This window comes from Pseudorasbora parva, chromosome 3 (genome assembly GCF_024679245.1).
Source record: "Pseudorasbora parva isolate DD20220531a chromosome 3, ASM2467924v1, whole genome shotgun sequence".
Lineage (NCBI taxonomy): Eukaryota > Metazoa > Chordata > Actinopteri > Cypriniformes > Gobionidae > Pseudorasbora > Pseudorasbora parva.
The window spans coordinates 14797032-14819182 of record NC_090174.1 but is presented as its reverse complement, the minus strand read 5'-3'; the positions used below and the strand labels follow the sequence as shown (position 1 = coordinate 14819182).

Here is a 22151-nt window from a genome sequence, read left to right as displayed (position 1 = left end):
TAATTCTAATGAATATTCATTAAGGTTGGCGCGTGTATGTTTACTTGAAGTCATGATGTCATGTTGCGCATTTGGAATGGAGAAAAAATATTACCACTTAGTGCCTCCAGTGGACGTTTTACCCAAAAAGTGCAGGTAAACGTACCTGGAGGTACATATTTCGGGTGTTGCAAAAATGTAGGCAGAGTCACGTATTTCCAATGAGCCTGGGTTGTATAATTCACAGAAACAAATGAGCAACGCACTGTAAAAACTACTATTAACTAAAAAGAAATTAGCTATTCAACAACACATTTTTTCATACCTCCCAGATGACTACCAAGGACTACTATATACAGGTTTATAATTAACATGAATAAATTAATGTGTAATTAATTCTAAAGTGAGGATCATAGTAACCTACTAATAACTCAAATATTACAAATCCTTCAGAAGGAATGACTGATTATTTGGATCAATATTCTAAAGTGAAGATAACTCTTTAGCAATGGCTGAAATCATTGTAAACTTTTTTTAGTTTGTAAAGTATTGGATTGTAATGACTCGTGTCATTACATACATAACATTTTTTGTGAAATGCGCTTATTTATTTTAAGTTGAAAAAAGATTTAAAAAAAGGTATTAAATTAGAGCAAATGGAAATTGTCTGTTTATATTTGACTTTAAAGGGGGGGTGAAATGCTGTTTAATGCATACTGAGCTTTTTTCAGTGTTAAAGACTTGGATTCCCATCCTAAACATAGACAAAGTTTCAAAAACTAATGTTGGACGTTTGATGTAGTATTTCTGTGTCAAAAAATACTCCTTCCGGTTTCTCACAAGTTTCTGAGAGTTTTTTTCGAGTATGGGTCGGCTTGACATTGATAGAGCGGAAGGTCCTTGTATGGGCCGTATGGGCTTTTCTCCCGGTAGGGTGCGCGCGCGTGACTAGAGCGAGAGAGGAAATGCACGCCCATAAACACTCGCTCAGGTGCAGATCCACTCGTCCGTGAACACTTATGTCGTTATAGTCCGCACCGCGCTACACTTTATTCCTATGGTTGACATCAAGCGACTTCAACGCTTCAGCACAGCATTCCGGGAAGGCAGCGCTGCATTTGAACCGATTTGAACGCAGAAATGACGGGAAGCTTCACAACATCGCTTCAGTCGTGTCGCAAAGTGGATTTCCACGGTCACTGCTGTCACAGGACTTCACCAAATCATACCAAAGAAGTGTGTTTTTGACGGAGCGGCCCCAGCGATAAAGGTTCATGGTCGGTGAGTTAAACTGCTTCAAATGTCTATGCTGTTGGCTATCGTCGCGTGAGTAAACATCAGTAAACGACACGATTGCGTGTTTCGTCATTCAAATGCGCTAACAGTTACTCCATTGTTGTTCTATGTATAACATTACACTAGTCTGACATGCAAAACCGTTTTGCTTGCTACTGCTAAGGTTTAGTCGCATACAATAGTCCATAAACCAAATCATGTCCTCATAAACTGCGAGTAAAGACACACAAATTTTGAGAGGCCACTAAATATAGTACATACCACAGAGATGGACGTCCTGCTGTTGCTGTTTCTCCTGTTCAATTTATTTCAGCCTCCGAATTTGATTCTGGATCATATATGTATTAGCTGAATCTGATCGATAGCTATGGGTTTCTCCTCGCTTGAGGACGTCACCGCTTTGTGCGCGATCGTCATTCTTTAGCTCTGCCCACACGATACGCCTCCAGGCACTCGTTTTTTTTCCGGAAAGACTCGGTACAGCCTATATTTCTTTTATAAATATAATAAAACTAAAGACTTTTCGGAGATATGAAGGATGCAATACTACTCTATAGGTACTCAAGATTGACATGAGATTGACAGAAACTGATTGTTTCACCCCCGCCTTTAAGTTACATTATTCAAGTGATTGACTGCAAGTTGCTAGCACAGCAAAAGTAGAAACAAATTTACTAGACTGGCATTAGCAAAGTTATTGCTCATTGAACAAAGCAACATGCATCATGCATTATTAGTACACATGCAGTTATCCACAAGCTAAGATCTACTCGTCTGCCTAATGGTAATGGTCAAAACTTCAACATAGAGAAACTCTTTCAAATGTCAAGCATAACTGATCATTAAACATTTACATATGTTTCCCTTCACTCAAAAACACATACAATTACACTTAATTTCAATATTAATGCTCCATTTCCAGCCCTATGCAAAGCATGCTGGGAACTTACAATGTCTCTAAATTGAACTGCACAATTGAACTAATTCTCTTAAAATAATCAGGTGGCCTTTTTTTCCATTTTTTTATCAGTTCCTCAGTTCAAGCCACAACAATGTTAAAATTTCCTTAAAAGAAATTGGAAAACGTATCTCTTGTTTTTATGAAATGTTCTTAATATTTTCTATGCAACACTGCACGTTATTCTAAGTTCTTCAAAGCACAAGTTGGTTTACAATTAAAGAATAAAATCTTATTTGGGTTTCCTTAACTATGTACTTACATAAAAATAAGTACAATGTACTTTTTGTGTTCATATTGTATTGCACAACACTTTTGCTGATACTGAGGTGGGATACGGGTAAAGTTAGGGTCAGGTGTGGTGGTATGGGTATGTTTAAGGGAAGGGTGTGGTGTAAGGGAAAGGTCAACAGTGTAATTATTATAAATGTAACTACAGAAATGAATTACAGATGTAGTTACATGCAGATCATTTTTAAAATGTAAGTACAATGTAAAACATGAATGTACACTATTCATGTACACTTGCAATGGAAAGTCCATTGTATCAAATGATTAATTAAAATGTTTGTAGATAGTAGTTAAGGCTACCTAAGTGGGTCCCTTATTTGTAAAACATAACCCTTGTGAAACAAAAATGCACTTTATCATACTTAGTTATTATGGAAATGCACTTTAAAAGAAAATACTTCAGTGTGAACTAAATGTAATGTTTTTAAAGATTTTTAAATATTAATTATTATTTTATGCAAGTAGTTTTAAAAAATCTACTTAAAGTACACTATAAATGCACATACAATTAAGCACAATTCTTTTTCACAAGGTAAGGTTCTGTTTTAAAAATGATTGCTGGTTATAACTGCTCTCATCTCTCAGACGATGGGGAATGTGAGCCCTGTCACTCTTCATGCGAATCCTGCTGGGGGAGACTGAAGAATCAATGCAGCACATGTGTCAAAGGTACAACATGAACAACTCAATGAAAAAATATGATGATTAAAAAATCTTTGGTTTGGATAAAGGCTTGAATGAATGTAAATAGACTTTATGTATTTGTGTTTCAGGTCGATATCTGACTGCAGATAAGATATGTGTGGTACGATGCCCGACGGGCAGCTTTGGCAGTAAGGAAAGTGGGAAATGTGAGACTTGCCCACAAGGTTGTGCCCAGTGCCAGGATGAGCAGCTCTGTACACGCTGCCAGTCATCACGTAAAAGCCCTCTTTATTTGCAGACCGGCCAATGTGTGCGCAAGTGCACTAGGTTAGAACCATTTACAACACATTTACAGTATATAATACGGAGGTGAAAAGAGAACCTGAATACTATACAGATAACTTCAGCTTTATTACAAGTAACAAGTCACAAATAAAAGTACTTTAAGCAACAGACGTACGTAGGGCTGTGCAATATATCAAAATTTTTAAAAAAATATCGCAAATGTACATATCGTTATATGCATAATGATTTTAAAAGGTTACTTCAACATTGTGAAAAGTGTATTGGGCACAACTGTTACATATGTGACATCCTTGATGTTAAAAAGAATGATTAAAACAACTTGTTGCAGTCGGTTATGCTTTAAGTGAAGGATATCAGTTGGGGAAAGAAGACAAATGCGTATCAATAGTATCCGTGCATTAGCTCTTAAAGTGGCAGGCTGCTAATACTGTAAACCTGCCGCTGTCTGTCAAACAACAGAAGAACAAGAGAAAATCACTCCGTGCTCTCAGCTGAATAACTTTTGTAGCTTTATTATGTATCAGTGTATATTTAATTAATGTGAAGACTACTGTTTTTAGTTTTTAGATTTAATAAGGAAGATAAATTAAAATAGCAAAAAGAATTGTCCATCCCTAGTTCAGGAGTTTTTGTTTACCTAGATGTTCTTGATGTTGAGTTTTAGGTTGATATAACTATATATTACCAAGTCAAGCAAATAGTTTTTGGTATTGAAATATTTGCATTACATTTTTTGTTTGTTTACATTGATGTTAGAATTATATTGTCAGATTTATGACATACATTTTTGCTAAAACACTGCTGGTCACAGAAGTTGTAGTGATGCTTTCTTTTCCCAGAGAGAATGTGAAACACATAAATAATCTCATTCTCAGTTTTTAAATACTTTTTATTTAATAGATTTACAAACTAATAGCAATATCGTATCGCATCTCCCATTTTTCTTTAATATCGCACAGCCCTAGTCGTAAGTTTTACCTTGTTGTCGCCATCTCTTTTTAAACCCTGAAATTGCAGTTATTTGCGCAGTTACTTATGTGCGTTGTGCTTTGGGCATGGCTCCTCTGCATCAACGCACCAGTTGTCAATGATGAATGTCGTTTTGAACTTTCTGGATTACAAACCACCATCAAAATGACAAGTTTAATTACATTCCAGAAGTGGCCACAAATGATCCGCCACCTGCAGCATCCATACACGTGATATAGCCTATAAGTCCAGACTCCTTTATGTATACAGACATAAAGTAAGGAAGCAAAGACAAACAGCGGAACGCTCATATTTCCTATTTAAAGCTTTCAGTACCACTCAAATTATAACGCATTATTACAAGCTTACAGTTATTATTACAAGCTTGTCAAGCTTAATAAAGTAAGGGTTATCGTTGCGAATATTGGCTGGTTATGTACATGCTCAAAAACCTTTTTGGGATCATTATTTGTACTTGACTTTTACTGAATGTTGGCTCAAAGATGCACTAGTCTTCAACACCTAAGAGACATGGCAGTGAAAAACAAGAAACAGATGATTTGCGAGGAGAGCAATCACTTTATTTTCTAAAATGGAAATAAAACACCACAAAATTGCAATAAATGAAGTTAGTGTAACACAGTAGTGTTAATTCAAATCAATTACATTATTTACAATAATTACTTAAAACAAATTTACTGTATATAGCCCCCCCAAGATGGTACTCATATGAGAATATAACATAAAAATTATGCATCTTCACAAAAACTAAACTAGACAATTTAAGGCAGTTGTTTACAGACTGCTGGTACTTGATGTACTGTAGTAGCTATATTGCATATTAATATTTTATTAAATTACGTGCATGTCTGTATTTGTGTGTTCAGAGGGTACCCTGTGGGTCAGATGTGTAAGAGCTGCGCATCTGGCTGTATGTCCTGTGAGAAGAATGCAACACACTGTCTCACCTGTGAGGAGACGCTACTGCTCCACAAACATGAGTGTGTGGCGAGCTGTCCATCTGGACACACAGTGAGGAACGGGGAGTGTGTGAAGTGTCAAGAGAGCTGTGTTATTTGCTCTGAGGAAAACTGTACAGGTAAGAACAGATGTTGCTTGTTTTTTCGAAAGTGAATCCTACAATTATAGTAACAAATGTTATATAGATGTCACATTAGTCCTTTACACAGAACAAATATTTACAAGTTGAAGTTTCACTCATCATGATAATCAAACTGAATGTTTATCATGATGACCTTTAATTTAAATGAGAATTTTTATAAATTTGTAAAGCCTAAAATACGATCAGGAGAAGTAAAAAAATAAAATAAACGTCACTATAACTAACCATCTGAAAACACTTTTAGTTTTTTAGTTTTTTTTTTTTTTTTACAATTCCTTGAAAGTCAAAGTATTTTGCATTTGCAGGAGGGCAATCATAACACAATGAGGCTGTTAAAGTGGATTAGTGAGTAGGCTATAGCGTTCTAATTGCGTGGCATGCCGCACAATGGTCTCACAGCAAGGAGGTCCCGATTACGCATAGCCACTGTTTGGAGTTTGCATGTTCTCCCTGTGTCTGTGTGTGTCAGGTTCTTCCAAAAACTTTTCAGGAGGCATTCATAAAGTAAACAAAATATTGGTTTATTCAAGGGGGAAAAAACAAATAACTTATACAAGGGTCACGTCAAATTAAATAAATTACTAAATGAAAGGGTAAAGCAAAGTGAGCTCTGGGTCTCTGATGTTCTACGACCGGGATCCCTCACCAGAACTGACTCGCCATCGAAACCAAACAAATTTTCAAGAAATTAGACCAAACCATTGCATTACCCAGGGGTCTCACAAATGTCCCATCTCATGGTTCACATTTTGGAAAAAAATAATCACACAAATAAACTCCAGAAACATATGAAAACTCACATGCACCATAAAGTAATAATAAAAATAAATATACACAAAAATATATCCATTCTAATTAACAAGATTGCACACCAACTAAAACATTTCAGGTCTTTTATTGTTTTAATACTGATGATTTTGGCATACAGCTCATGAAAACCCCAAAAATTGGAAAAGTCTCAAAAAATTAGCATATTTCATCAGACCAATAAAAGAAACATTTTTTTAATACAAAAAAAGTCAACATTCAAATATTTATGTTCAGTTATGCACTCAATACTTGGTCCGGAATCCTTTTGCAGAAATGACTGCTTCAATGCGGCGTGGCATGGAGGCGATCAGCCTGTGGCACTGCTGAGGTGTTATGGAGGCCCAGGATGCTTCGATAGCGGCCTTAAGCTCATCCAGAGTGTTGGGTCTTGCGTCTCTCAACTTTCTCTTCCACAGATTCTCTATGGGGTTCAGGTCAGGACAGTTGGCAGGCCAATTGAGCACAGTAATACCATGGTCCGTAAACTTTACCAGTGGTTTTGGCACTGTGAGCAGGTGTCAGGTCGTGCTGAAAAACGAAATCTTCATCTCCATAAAGCTTTTCAGCAGATGGAAGCATAAAGTGCTCCAAAATCTCCTGATAGCTAGCTGCATTGACCCTGCCCTTGATAAAACACAGTGGACCAACACCAGCAGCTGACATGGCACCCCAGACCATCACTGACTGTGGGTACTTGACACTGGACTTCAGGCATTTTGGCATTTCCTTCTACCCAATTCTTCCTCCAGACTCTGGCACCTTGATTTCCGAATGACATGCAAAATTTGCTTTCATCCGAAAAAAGTACTTTGGACCACTGAGCAACAGTCCCGTGCTGCTTCTCTGTAGCCCAAAAGTGGCTTGACCTGGGAAATGCGGCACCTGTAGCCCATTTCCTGCACACGCCTGTGCATGTTGGCTCTGAATGTTTCTACTCCAGACTGCTTCCGCAGGTCCTCCAAGGTCTGGAATCGGTCCTACTCCACAATCTTCCTCAGCGTCCGGTCACCTCTTCCCGTTGTGCAGTGTTTTTTGCCACACTTTTTCCTTCCCACAGATTTCACAGAGGTGCCTTGATACAGCACTCTGGGAACAGCCTATTCGTTCAGAAATGTCTTTCTGTGTCTTACTCTCTCGCTTGAGGGTGTCAATGATGGCCTTCTGGACAGCAGTCAGGTCGGCAGTCTTACCCATGATTGCGGTTTTGAGTAATGAACCAGGCTGGGAGTTTTTAAAAGCCTCAGGAATCTTTTGCAGGTGTTTAGAGTTAATTAGTTGATTCAGATGATTTAGAGAACCAGCTCGTTTAGAGAACCTTTTCATGATATGCTAATTCTTTGAGAAAGGAATTTTGGGTTTTCATGAGCTGTATGCCAAAATCATCAGTATTAAAACAATAAAAGACGTGAAAAATTTCAGTTGGTGTGCAATGAATCTAAAATATATGAAAGTTTAATTTTTATCATTACATTATGGAAAATAATGAACTTTATCACAATATGCAAATTTTTGGAAAAGGACCTGTATATGTGTGGCCTTAGCCTTCACAGTGTGGGTTTCCTCTGGGTGTTCTGGTTCCCTCCTCAATCTAAAAAACATGAAGTATAGGTGAATTGGCGATGCTAAATTGTCCATAGTTGTGAGTGTGTGTGTCTTTAACCATGTAATCGACCTACCCCTCTCGCAAATCATAGACAGTCGGGATACAACTTCAATTTAGCATTTTTTTTAATTTTGGCACAATTTCATTCTCTATGTAGTGTTGATGTGGCATCTAATAAATTCACTTGTCATGTTTCATCATGATCAAGTGTAGAATTAGTCTGGCAGGTCACATCAGTCAAGCTTATATCAGCTGACTCTAAGCTGATCCACGTCTTTCAATGGGAATATGATGCCTATCACATCATCCATATATAAGATCTATCAGTATTATCAACAGCTTCATCACGTTGCTCAGGAGATGGTGGATCTGTGCCCAGACATGACCAGCGCATCCCCGTGTCTGCAGACACCGTGTCAACTAGTGTATTCTCTGAATTTGCCTCACTGACACGTCATCCTCAATAAACCCGTCTCCGGCTTGATGATTACGATCCTTCAAATATTCATATTTTTGTGTGATCGACGGGTCATCCTCAATAAACCCGTCTCTTTCATGAATTTTCGAATATTCCGATCTAATATGATTTCTAGCCTGTAAGGTTGCCAGAATAATAATCATACAGTGTTTGTTAATAGGCCAGAGGAGAACTGGCACCCCGACTGAGTCTGGTTTCTCCCAAGTTTTATTTTTCTCCATCATGCCCTGATGGAGTTTTGGTTCCTTGCCACTGTCGCCTTTGGCTTGGCTTGCTCAGTTGGGGACACTAAAATTTCGATCATCGAAGTTTTCAACCAAATATCTCCCCCAAAAAAAGATTGAATAAATTAACTGTATCAACTTTATCTGTGATCTGCCCACATTGACGCTATATGATACATTGAAATTAGCTGATGACATCACCGTTTTCTCCAGAACGACTGTACAGTCGAATCAAATTTTGTTGCAATATTTTCCTGTTTAACACTGTGTAGCTGCTTTTAAACAGTTGTCATTGTAAAAGCGCTATATAAATAAAGTTAACTTAACTAATTACCCTCCTCCATCCCCAGCTCCTCCTTTTGTTCAGTCAGAATTTGTCTGATTCCCCTTCGATTCAGACGAATTTCTTGATGTTGTATATTTAAATATTAATTGTATATGCAATAAATTTATATTGGTTCTGTTCTGTTCTGTTCTGTTCTGTTCTGTTCTGTTCTGTTCTGTTCTGTTCTGTTCTGTTCTGTTCTGTTCTGTTCTGTTCTGTTCTAATCTGGGGTTATCACTGCTCTCACTGCACGCCCAGAACAGAACCATACCGCCAATACAGACTGTATGCTAATTGTCAATAATCTTTGATATTAGTGGTCCTGACATAAATATGCTACAGCAAGCCCCATGTTAGATTGTCCCCCGCTCACCCCTATGTCTCACTATTATCTCTTTAAATTTTTTGTCATCTAACTCTAGAGTGTAAGGAAGACTTCTTTCTGCATGAGGGCCAGTGTATAGAGGTGTGTCCTGATGGATTTTTTGAGGACACGGATCAAGGGGCTTGTAAACATTGCCACATGGATTGTTCATTATGTGATGGACCTGAATCGACCAACTGTGATGCATGTTTCAACCGTGACAGCACACTACACAACGGAGCATGTCTACCCCCCTGTCCCTCACATACTTACAGAGAAAGCAGGTCCGGGGAGTGCATGGGTGAGACTACATTACGCTCCTTACTTTTAACACTGTAAAAAATCTATGTAAACCATAAAAGATTAAAAATCGTATGATTTTGGAACGGTAATTTCCAGTACCATATGTGGGGAAAAACTGTGAGACATTTCATATAATCTTACAGTAAAATATAATTTTACTGTAAATTAAAGTTAAATCCATAAAACGTATAATGTTTTATACTAAAAAGTTCTGATCTAAATTGTTATTATTTTAGTACAGAAAAATCAAGAAAGAAATAACACTTTCAAGTATTATGCTTAAAATGATGGTAACACTTTACAGTAAGGTCTCATTTTTTTTACATTATTAACAAACCTTGTTGTAAAGTGATACCAAAATAGGAACCACAAACAATTCAAATGAATTAAAATATAATTACAATTACGTTTTTTGTTCATGATGTTGATTAAAGGTCTTTGTCTCTGTTCTGCAGCCTGTGATAGTTCCTGTCTAACCTGTTCTGGTCCTCATGACACGTCCTGCACAAGCTGTTTTAAGGACCTGGCGATGGATGCCCATGGGCGCTGCACCACACCCACCAACTGCCCCTCACACTACTACAGCAACCAGGATGAAGAATGTCACTTGTGTCACAAGTTTTGCCATGAGTGCTCCGGCCCACATCCGGACCAGTGCCTCAGCTGCAACCAGAACCACTATTTTCTCAGTGAGTTCATGCAATCGAAGCATGTTACTCTCTTGATTCGCAGGTGGAAGATGACTTCAGTGCAAAGAAATCAGAGAAATGGAGAAAGTTGTATCATGAGTAGTCCCTTATATTTGAAATCAAATGCACTTTCTTTCTTTCTTTTTTTATAGGTTTTTTAGACTTTTTTTAGGAGTCCTAGGTCCATGTTACATTTATAATGTCATTTTAAACCTTCTAATTCACTGAACAATTTCCACACAATAAAATATTAAGCAGCACATCCGCTTTCAATTAATTTATAATAATGAAAATTATTATTCCTTGTGTTCCTTGTGTATCAAATCAGCATATTATAATTATTTCTGAAGAATAATGTGACATTGAAGACTGACATAATGATGCTCAGTTCAGCTTTGCCATCAAAGGAAGAAAAAAAACATAATAAAATATATTTTATTTATTTATAAAAATTGTGTGTAATATTTCAGTCTTCCTGATTAACTGTATTTTTGCGTTTATGAATTAATATATTATATAGTATATATTATATGAGTTTATTATTTATAAGTATTCATTTTGTCCAAATTTTCTGAATATTCAAATATATTTGTCACTTTTTCAAAATGTTTGTATTGTTATTAATGGTAATGTTACATTATTGCCAAGTTTAGGTTTAACTAAAATTACAAATGTAGACATTTTAGCTTAGTTTCTAGCCTTTTTGTATGAATATGTGCAGTAATTCTACAGGTTTGAATATGATAATAATTTCTTAGACCAAATATTTCACAAGTAGTAAACAAAGATCTTCATCCACAGATGGCAGCTGTTTGAATGTGTGTCCAGATGAATTCTTCAAAGGGGAAACACAGCACTGTGAACCCTGTCATCCTAACTGCTTCAACTGTATGGGGCGGCACAGCTACGAGTGCCTGAGCTGCAGAGATCACCTCTATAGAGACGTCAAAGAATGTGTGGACACATGCCGCTCTGGGTACCTACAATACTACCTGCATTTAGCTAATGTTGCTTTGTGATGCAGTGGTGAAAAAAAAAGACAGAAATATTCATCAGCTTCTGATAATCTATCAAATTAGTAGACCGCTGTACCAGTCTATTACTAAAATAATGTAAGACACATTACCCTGGCCGGTTAATTGGACAGTATTTTATCTTTTAATAGGTAACACATTTCTGTTTTTCAAATATTTTTGACTGAATCTTTCCAGTTACTATGCCTCAGCTGGCTCTAGGACATGTGAGCGGTGTGATGAGAGCTGCGGAGAGTGTCTACAGGCCGGATCCGAGGGGTGTATGAGCTGCAGAGAGGGGATGCTGTTTATCAGGAAACAGGGACGCTGTGTGTCCTCCTGTCCTGATGCGTACTACCACGACACACGTCACAAAACATGTGAGGCCTGCCACCCCACCTGCAGAACTTGCACAGGTAACTCTACACATCTTACAGATGTGACTAAATATTTCAGACAAACTAGAAGCCATATGGAGAAAAAAAAAATGTTGCACTTAAAGATGCATTGTGTCAATTTTAGCGGCATCTAGTGGTGAGGTTTAATATTATACACTGCACCTTTAATTGTACTGAAAGTACACCTGTAGTGTATGGAAAATCTATATATTTTTTAAAAACCTGTACTTGCAGATGATATAATATTAATCAAAGGCAACTTAAGTGTACTTAAAGTGAGTACACTTTCATGACTTTCTTAACACACAATTGCCCAAAGTACAATTTTATTAAATGCACTTTGTAATAATGTCTAATTAAAAGTTTATCTTCATTTTACTTCCCTCAGTTTTAAATAATTGTTTTAATAAACTTTAATTATTTTCCATAATGTTATGATAAAAATTAAACTTTCATTTATTTTAGATTAATTGCACACCAACTGAAATATTTCACGTCTTTTATTGTTTTAATACTGATGATTTTGGCATACAGCTCATGAAAACCCAAAATTCCTGTCTCAAAAAATTTGCATATTTCATCTGACCAAAAAAAGAAAAGTGTTTTTAATACAAAAAAAGTCAACATTCAAATAATTATGTTCAGTTATGCACTCAATACTTGGTCGGGAATCCTTTTGCAGAAATGACTGCTTCAATGCGGCTTGGCATGGAGGCGATCAGCCTGTGGCACTGCTGAGGTGTTATGGAGGCCCAGGATGCTTCGATAGCGGCCTTAAGCTCATCCAGAGTGTTGGGTCTTGCATCTCTCAACTTTCTCTTCACAATATCCCACAGATTCTCAATGGGGTTCAGGTCAGGAGAGTTGGCAGGACAATTGAGCACAGTAATACCATGGTCAGTAAACCATTTACCAGTGGTTTTGGCACTGTGAGCAGGTTCTTTCTGTGTCTTACCCGCTCGCTTGAGGGTGTCAGTGATGGCCTTCTGGACAGGGTCGGGTCGGGTCAGCAGTCTTACCCATGATTGCGGTTTTGAGTAATGAACTAGGCTGGGAGTTTTAAAAAGCCTCAGGAATCTTTTGCAGGTGTTTAGAGTTAATTAGTTGATTCAGATGATTAGGTTAATAGCTCGTTTAGAGAACCTTTTCATGATATGCTAATTTTTTGAGACAGGAATTTTGGGTTTTCATGAGCTGTATGCCAAAATCATCAGTATTAAAACAATAAAAGACGTGAAATATTTCAGTTGGAGAGCAATGAATCTAAAATACATGAAAGTTTAATTTTTATCATTACATTATGGAAAATAATGAACTTTATCACAATATGCCAATTTGAGAAGTGTGTGTGTGTGTGTGTGTGTGTATGTGTGTGTGTGTGTGTGTGTGTGTGTGTGTGTGTGTGTGTGTGTATATATATATATATATATATATATATATATATATATATATATATATATATATATATACATTTAAAGTATATAAATACAATATTCAGTATTCAAAAGTAGGGGAGAGTGGGGCACAACCTAACGCTTTTTGACCTTCACACATGTCTAGTACAATTATCCGGCTTTGTTTCTTATATTTAGCCATTAATTATTCAATCATTTAAACCTAAAATTCTAGGATGTCCTTTTGATTGACAGGTAAGAGTGTTGAGGATTGTGACTCGTGTCACCCAGGTTTTACACTCACAAATAGGGCTTGCGAGTCGCGCTGCGTCACAGGAAAATACGCTGAGTCTGAGGTAAACTTTTGTTCTAGTGCAGTCTAACACACATTCTACTTTAATATGTTAATGAATGTGGTCACCTGATAGCTCTTGTGATCTCTCTACAGGAGCAGGGCTATAACTGTGAATCATGTGATGAATCCTGTTTGGAATGCAAAGGTCCCGGGCCGTATAACTGCACCATCTGTCCAGCACAGTTCATCCTGACAGCAGCGGGGCGCTGTCTGCCCTGCTGCACCAACACAGAACAGGAAGACACAGACACAGTACAGCAAGAGTGCTGTAACTGCACTGAGACTAGAGGTATTTGGATCTAAAAGTGGCATTTCAAAAAATGACCTGTAATGAGAGGTTAATCAATGACATTAAAAACAACAACAAAGGCGCATAGGGCAAAATGTGCCTCTACCTACATTTTTGCAACTCTCCAAAAGCTTACCTATTAATATAGTTCACTGCAGTTTCAAACTAAAATGAACACTAGTGGCAGTAAAAATGCAATAACTTTTACTCCTTTTCATGCAAATGATATATGTATATATATATATATATATATATATATATATATATATATATATATATATATATATATATATATATATATATATATATATATGAAATATATATTGTGGAGCATATTAGTGATTAACAAAGACTTTGTTTTCCCTTCCTTGCACAATTACCTCAAATATTTTTTTACCATAGAGCATAATTTGTAAAATAATATATTTTGATATTTGCTTTTGTTAACATGATCGGTTAGGTTTAGGGTATAGGGTTTATAGGCCTTTATCAAAGTCTGCACACTGTCACTTCCTGCTGCGACTTGTATTTTTGCATTATTGTCACTGGAGGAGGAGGGCCATTTTTGAGAAGAAAATGTAACGAATTTAGTTTAAATGAACAGTAAACTTCAATATTTTAAACTATTTGTTTAGACTTACATGATACCCTGCTAAGTATGTTATCATTGTTTTTATTGCGTTATTAACATTATCTGAGAGATGCGATCATCCTTGTTGTTAGTGCTGCCATGAGATTAATGAGAGGCGCTCATCTCAAGTTACTGCCAGAGGAATCATATTTTATCAAATTTATAAAATATATTTATATTTATCATAATCATATATATTTGATTTTTTATTGTTATTTTTGCATTATATTACCACCCGTTATTGTCTACTATGAATAATCGCCTATGGGCTGGAACTATTCCTTTATTTAACCTCCAGCATTAACACCCCCTAAAAAAAAAAAACGTCTAGTTCCCTTTCGGGGAACTCGAGCTGCGTTGAAACGCTGTGAGAACGCCTCTGCGTTAATGCGTCGTGAAGCGCCTGTAGAACCATTCCATCGGAAAAAAGATCGATCGTCGGCGTGATGACGTCATCGACCGGAAGCTATAAAACGTCCGTGAAAACAAACAGGAACTAGCTTCTGAGCCTTCAGCAAGCGATCTGTGTGAACCTGTCTGTCTATTTGGTGTTTTTGTCTGTCTATTGAAGAGTTTTTCCACCCTTTTTGTTAAATATTTCATATATATTAACAAAACAAAGAGAAAATAAAATAGATAGAGAATTATGGCGAGTGAAAGCAGTTTTAAGAGTTGTGTTCATCCCTGCCCACGTTACATCACGAGTGGGGATACACACTCTCTTTGTGTAGCCTGCTTGGGAGCGCAGCATGCCCAGGCAGCCCTCGAGGGGGCTGCTTGCGAGCACTGTGAGCGTATGCCACTGAGAACGCTGCGCTCCCGCCGGGCACTCTTTGAGGAGGGTGCCTCGGCTCATGTTCCCCGCGGCTCTGGTCCCGCTGCCGCCGAGGCGGAGCGGAGGCTGCAGTCGTGGGGATCACAATTGGATGTTGCAGAGGGGTTAGAGACGGGCGCTGCCTTATCTCTGCCCTCACCTGCACCATCCAGCGGCTCTTCTCGGGGCATGGAAGCACGCATGGCGGTTTCTTCCCCCCCGAGAGAGTCGCCGGTGCTTCATCTGTCCAGCTCTGAGGAGGTGGACGTTGAAAGCATCGAGACTGAAGACTCGCCACTTCAGTCCCTTGCATGCGAGGAGCTCGTTGAGGTTCTGACGCGAGCGGTGGCCAGGCTTAACATCGACTGGCCAACCGAGAGATACGAGGCAGGAAGTAAACGTGCAAGTAAATTAGACGAGAGATTCCTGCCTTCTCGCGCTTCAGAGCCTCAGCGGCGGGGCTTGCCGTTCTTTCACGACTTGCACACTGAGGTGGCAAGATCGTGGAGGAGACCGGCATCATATCGTGTGTTCAGCCCGCAGACTTCGGTCTATAGTAACATCGCTGGGCTGAAACAGTATGGGTATGGGGCGATGCCAAAGGTTGAAGAGACGCTCGCGAGCCATCTCTCGCCTTCCTCGGCATCGTCCCTTAAAGCCCCGTCTTTGCCCACCAGATCTCTAAAAACAACGTCGGCGTTGGTGGGCAAAGCGTACTCGGCAGCGGGTCAGGCGGCTGCATGCCTGCACACTATGGCAATCGTGCAGGCATACCAGGCTGACCTGCTGAGGGATCTGGACAGTAGCGATGCAGTGGGGGGAGATATTATTACGGAACTTCGTTCTTCTGCCGATTTAGCTCTCCGGGCCACCAAAGAGACGGCCAGATGTGTGGGCCGCTCTATGGCAGCCCTGGTGGCCATGGAGAGGCACTTATGGTTGAACCCCACTGACATCAAAGAGAGGGAGAAAGCTTTTCTGCTAGATGCGCCGCTTTCTCCTGGAGGCCTCTTCGGTGACGCAGTCCATACTGTCACCGAGAGGTTCCAGGAGTCCAAAAAGCAAGCTGCGGCGCTCAAGCAGTTTCTCCCTCTCAGGGTCCAGGTCCCTGGGGCTGCTGCTGACATCAAGCAGCCCAAGCCGAGTACGAGCGCCTCGCACAGGGCAAAACAAAAACAGAGCGTCGCCACCCGAACTCCCCCTCAGCGCGGGGACGAGGGGCGGCGCTCTCAGACGAGGCCTTCGAGGTGCAGGGCTGATCTGAGGACAGTCCTGATCGCCAAGAAGGCCTCGTCGAAGCGTTCCTGACGCTAGAAGCGCCAGGACGCTGAGGGTGGTTCCCCCCGTAGGGAAACGGTGTTTACCCCTGCCTACGGTACCCGTTTTCCCTGCGGCACCCTTTGGGGGCCGCGCTGCCAACCCCGCCGCAATGCCGGGGCGCAGTCGGTCTCCGCGGGCCACCTGAGGGTGGGCCGCCCCCTCCTCGGAGGGCAGGAGAAACAAAGGGACGCTGAGGGTAGTCCCCTCCGAAGGGAAACGGTGTTTACCTCTGCCTACGGTACCCGTTGTCCTGCAGCGCCCTCTAGGGGCCGCGCGGCCAACCCCGCCACAATGACGGGGCGCAGGCGGTCCCCGCGGGCCACTCGAGGGTGGTCCGCTCCCCCTTCGGGGGGCTCCCGAGCAGTCAAGTCAGTCGTTCCCTGCCGGTCCGCCGCTTCAGGGCACTGTGCTTGTTGCTCAAAGTACACCAGAGGCCAGCCTCGAGAGGCTGGTTCCCTTAGTAGATTCTCTAGACGAGTGGAAACGTCAATCGAATATATCTCATTGGGTCCTGCAGCGGTGTCCTACCTACAGAGGTGGGCCCGGAGCAGGCTCTGGTAATGGTACAGGAAGTACAGACACTCCTGCAAAAAGGGGCTATAGAGAGGGTTTCCCCTCCCAGCAGGGAGTCTGGGTTTTACAGCCGTTACTTCATCGTGCCGAAGAAGGATGGGGCTTATGCCCGACATTAGCTTCCTTTCGGTCTAGCACTGTCACCCCGCACATTTACCAAGTGTGTGGATGCAGAACTGGCGCCGTTGCGTCTACAGGGCATCCGCATACTGAGGTATATCGACGACTGGCTGATTCTAGCGAATACAGAGCAGATGGCGGTTCAGCATCGAGATGCTGTTCTCGCGCATATGTCGAAGTTGGGGTTGAGGCTGAACGCCAAGAAGAGTGTGCTTTCTCCGGCTTAGAGAACCACTTTTCTAGGTGTGAACTGGGACTCGGTAATAATGCGGGCGCAATTATCGTCAACACGCATAGCATCGATCCTGGCAGCAGTCAAAGAACAGAAGCTAGGCCGGGCCGTCACTGTGAAACAGTTCCAGAAACTGTTAGGTCTCATGGCAGCAGCGTCCAATGTAATACCTCTTGGCCTACTGTACATGAGGCCACTGCAGTGGTGGCTCAAAACAAAGGGATTCTCCCCGAGGGGAAATCCGCTCCGCACGATCACAGTCACGCGGCGATGCCTACGTGCTCTGGTCATGTGGGAAAACCCGGGGTTTCTATCTCAGGGTCCCGTGTTAGGGGCTCATGTTCGTCGCGTAACGCTAACGACAGATGCCTCTCTCACGGGCTGGGGGGGCGACCATGAGTGGTCGCTCATCCCAGGGTCTATGGCAGGAACATCAGCGGCACTGGCACGTAAATCGGCTAGAGATGCTCGCAGTGTTTCTTGCATTGAAACAGTTCCTGCCCGACCTCAGGGGCCACCATGTGCAGACAACACATCGGTGGTCATCTATATAAATCACTAGGGGGGTCTGAGGTCCCGTCCGTTGGACAAATTGGCACATCGGATCCTCCTGTGGGCCCAAGGGAAATAGCTGTCAGTCAGAGCAGTATATATCCCGGGGGTCCTGAATCAAGAAGCAGACAGCCTGTCGAGGCAGGGGCCAAGGCCCGGGGAATGGAGACTCCACCCAGAAGTGGTGGAGCTCCTATGGAAGGTATATGGGAGCTATTTGCTTCTGCGGAGAGTTCTCACTGCCCGCAGTGGTTTCTCTGACCCATCCAGCCCCGCTGGGGTTGGATGCCACGGTACAGGGGTGGCCGAGGCCACCTCTGTACGCCTTCCCCCCGATTGTCTTGCTTCCAGGAGTTCTGGAGAGGGTACGCCGGGACGGGGCCCAGGTACTTCTAGTGGCTCCGTACTGGCCGACCCGAGTATGGTTTTCGGACCTGATATCTTTCCTGGAAGGCTCTCCGATGGAGATTCCGACCAGGAGGGATCTACTCTCTCAGGCGGGCGGGAGATTCCTGCACCCACGCCCAGAGATGTGGAAACTGTGGGCCTGGCCTCTGAGGGGGCTAGGCTCATAGAGGAAGGTCTCTCGGCCGAGGTCGTAGAGACCATCCTTCACTCCAGAGCTCCGTCTACGAGGAAACTGTACGCTCTGAAAGGGAAACTTTTCTCAGCATGGTGCGGAGAACGCCAATGGGACCCAGTTAACTGCCCAGTTGGTACAGTGCTGGAGTTTCTGCAGGCAAGGTTCTCGGCAGGGTTGACCCCCTCCACAATAAAGGCGTACGTGGCGGCCTTGGGTGCCTTCCACGTCCCTTTGGGTGGAGTGTCTTGGGAAGACACCCTCTGATTACACGTTTCCTCCGTGGCACTTTAAGGTTGAGGCCTGTTATGCACTCGAGGGTCCCAGCATGGGACTTAGCCTGTGTTTTGCGGGGCTTGTCCGAGCCTCCGTTTGAACCCTTGGAGGAGGTGTCGGATAAGTTCCTCACCTCAGGACTATATTCCTTTTGGCTATTTCATCTCTCAAAATAATAAGAGATATTCAGTCCCTGTCTGTAGGGCCCTCATGTCTAGAGTTTGCGCCGGGGATTTCTACATCCCAGGCCGGGTTATGTCCCCAAGGTTCCTACGAGCCCACGGGGCCCCATTACTCTTCAAGCATTCTGTCCTCCTCCTTTCACGACGTCAGACCAGGAAGGATTAATCTGCTGTGCCCTGTTAGAGCACTAGATACTATGTCCACAGAGCTGCCCTGTGGAGGAAAACTGATCAGCGGTTTGTCTGTTTCGGGCCCCCTAGAAGGGGCCCCAGTATCTAAGCAGAGGATGAGCAAGTGGGTGGTCGAGGCCATCTCACTTGCTTATGAGGCGGCCGGGCACCAGTCTCCTCTGGCTGTCCGGGCGCATTCAACCAGGGGTATGGCTGCTTCTAAAGCACTTTTGTCGGGGGCTTCCCTCCACGATATTTGTAACGCTGCCGGATGGTCGTCTCCTTTAACCTTCGTCAGGTTCTACGAACTAGACCTGGCATCTACTGTTGGGGCACAGGTACTCTCGTAACCGTGTGCGCTTCGGCTTCACACATACGAGACACTTGGTCCTATGGCGTTGTGGGTATAAGCGTTCTCACAGCGTTTCGACGCAGCTCGAGTTCCCCGAAAGGGAACGTCTCAGGTTACGTATGTAACCCTAGTTCCCTGAGGGAACGAGACGCTGCGTCGCTTTGCCATACTCCCGGCGTGTCCGTGATCACTTACTTCAGGCTTTATCAGAAGTTAGTTCCTGTTTGTTTTCACGGACGTTTTATAGCTTCCGGTCGATGACGTCATCACGCCGACGATCAATCTTTTTTCCGATGGAATGGTTCTACAGGCGCTTCACGACGCATTAACGCAGAGGCGTTCTCACAGCGTTTCGACGCAGTGTCTCGTTCCCTCAGGGAACTAGGGTTACATACGTAACCTGAGACGATTTTTTTTTAAAATTATAAATTCATTTTTGAAAGTGTATAACTCTGATCCCTGTGTGCTCTAGCACCATGCAGACAGTTTTGGCTGTTTCCAGATGGCAGCAAACACTGGAAAAAAAAATTTGTAAAAAAAATAAAATATTTTGTCTGTCATGTTGTATGCAAGATTTATTCAAATGGGCCTGAATGGAAGAATATGACATTTTATTATGTAATTTCTATCTACCTAAATCTCTTCAATATACAAATCTTCCCATATACAGAAAAGTACTAACAAATGCAATATCCCAGTTTCACAAAATATTTTTTTCCAGAATTTTAAGATAGAAACAACCAAAATTAGGGTGCTAGAGCACATCATATGTTGAGATTATACACTTTCAAAGATGATTTTATAACCTAAAAAAAATTAAATGAATTTATAATCAAAAACTTATTGGAGGTACAGCTCAGACAACATACTTAAATGTTTATGTCTTTTAGCAGTGTTTTATGTAGCTTCAAAGAGTTTCCACAAATGGTCCCAGGGTAATTTATTGTAAATAGCCTAAGTTTACTTTGCCAAAAACAATTTTTTAAACATCTCCAGAAATTAGACATTCTAACCTTAAATGGTACCACATGAGGTCAGAGCTCCTCCACAGACAAGTATATACTTGATTATGTAATTTCTTATCAAGGTCCTTGAAGTTTAATAGGTTAAATAACCTAAATGTGATCAAATTATTGGTCATAAAGTGAGTGCATGAAATTTTTGTTATATAAGTTTTCCCCAAATCTTTCATTTAATGCACCCCCCCCAAAAAAAAAACTCTTTATTCATAATTGATTTTAAGATGTTGATACGCATTTCTGCAATAAAATTAGGTGATCAGAATCTGAACTATTGCAAATACACATACAGTGGCTTGAGCACTCATCACGCAAAATATGTGTCTGAATATTATGACACCTTTTTTCTTTGTTTCAATATATGCAATTAATGATAGTAAACTGAGGTTGGTGTCTTTAGAATAAGTTCCTGTGCTGAATTTTACATAAATAAATATTGTAAGTCTTGATTAATTTGTTAAAAACAATCTTTTTACTCTGTTGAAGATGAGTGTGTCATTCGTAACCCTGAGATAGACGAGTACACAGGAAATCTGCCAGTCTTCATCACCACCTCCATCCTGCTTGTCTTTGCCTCGATCGCTGTAGTCATCCTGATTAAGCGTTCCCTTTCCAAAGGACCCATGCCAGATACCGCTGTCCCACGTGGGTATGAAAAACTGGGCCACGGTGGCGCTAGAGACAGCTTCTACAGAGGAACATCATCATCCACCTCCGCCTATGGTGGTCAAGCAAGCTCTAGTTCTGGACTTTTCCGTGAGTCACAGCTAGTGGACCTTGGCGATCAGAAGGGGGGTCAGGATGATGACGATGAAGACGATGAAGATGAAGATATCGTGTACATGGGGCAGGACGGCACTGTGTATCGCAAATTCAGATACGGGCAACTGGGAGACGAGCAAGAGGATGAGTTAGAATATGATGATGAGAGCTACAATTACCGATAACACCTTCATCTGTTTAAACAGAAATATATCCTGCAGGGTTACTAAAATTGTCACTTAGAATGCAAAAACAACATTGTGTTTGAAAATTATATTTAAAAAAAAAAGTTCTGCAGAGTTCAGCAAAGTTCTGAACTCATATGTGAATAGTAATGTATTGTGTAGGATGATATAGTGACAATCACAAATTGTAGTGTAAGATATTGCTGTAGTTGGACCTCTCAGCGTGTTTTTTTCGACCTCTTTTATTTTTCATCTTTTATGAAGACAGCTGCCAGTTGTTGTTTGTTTTTGTTTTTTTGCTTGTTTGTTTGTTTGTTTGTTCTGCCGGTGTGACTGATTTTTTTTTTGGGGGGGGGGGATGTGTGCATTATGTCAGCAGAGCTTTTCCTAGTAGCAGAAGTACAAATGAGCAGTTTTTTTCACTTTTATGACTTTAATCTGGTCTCTCTTTTTTTGTTGTTGTTGTGAAAGTGTGTCAATTGTAAATTTTAATAAAAATATAACAATGTCATGTGTTAAATTCATATTCCAAGTATAGTCAGTAGTTTTTGACCTACTATATTAATTATC

The 22151-nt window shown here is 41.2% G+C and overlaps 1 protein-coding gene across 1 annotated transcript in view; it reads left to right on the top strand.

Annotated features, from left to right (window-relative positions):
- pcsk5a (proprotein convertase subtilisin/kexin type 5a) overlaps positions 1-21806 on the top strand; it is a 60934-nt gene extending 39128 nt beyond the window's left edge. The window contains exons 28-37 of the mRNA XM_067439981.1: positions 3110-3193; positions 3298-3496; positions 5332-5543; positions 9430-9672; positions 10130-10363; positions 11165-11339; positions 11575-11792; positions 13424-13524; positions 13617-13812; positions 21121-21806. Coding sequence (XP_067296082.1) covers positions 3110-3193; positions 3298-3496; positions 5332-5543; positions 9430-9672; positions 10130-10363; positions 11165-11339; positions 11575-11792; positions 13424-13524; positions 13617-13812; positions 21121-21581 — 2123 coding nt within the window. The 3' untranslated portion in view covers positions 21582-21806. The remainder of the gene's footprint in view (positions 1-3109; positions 3194-3297; positions 3497-5331; positions 5544-9429; positions 9673-10129; positions 10364-11164; positions 11340-11574; positions 11793-13423; positions 13525-13616; positions 13813-21120) is intronic.
- The last annotated feature ends 345 nt before the right edge of the window (positions 21807-22151 follow it).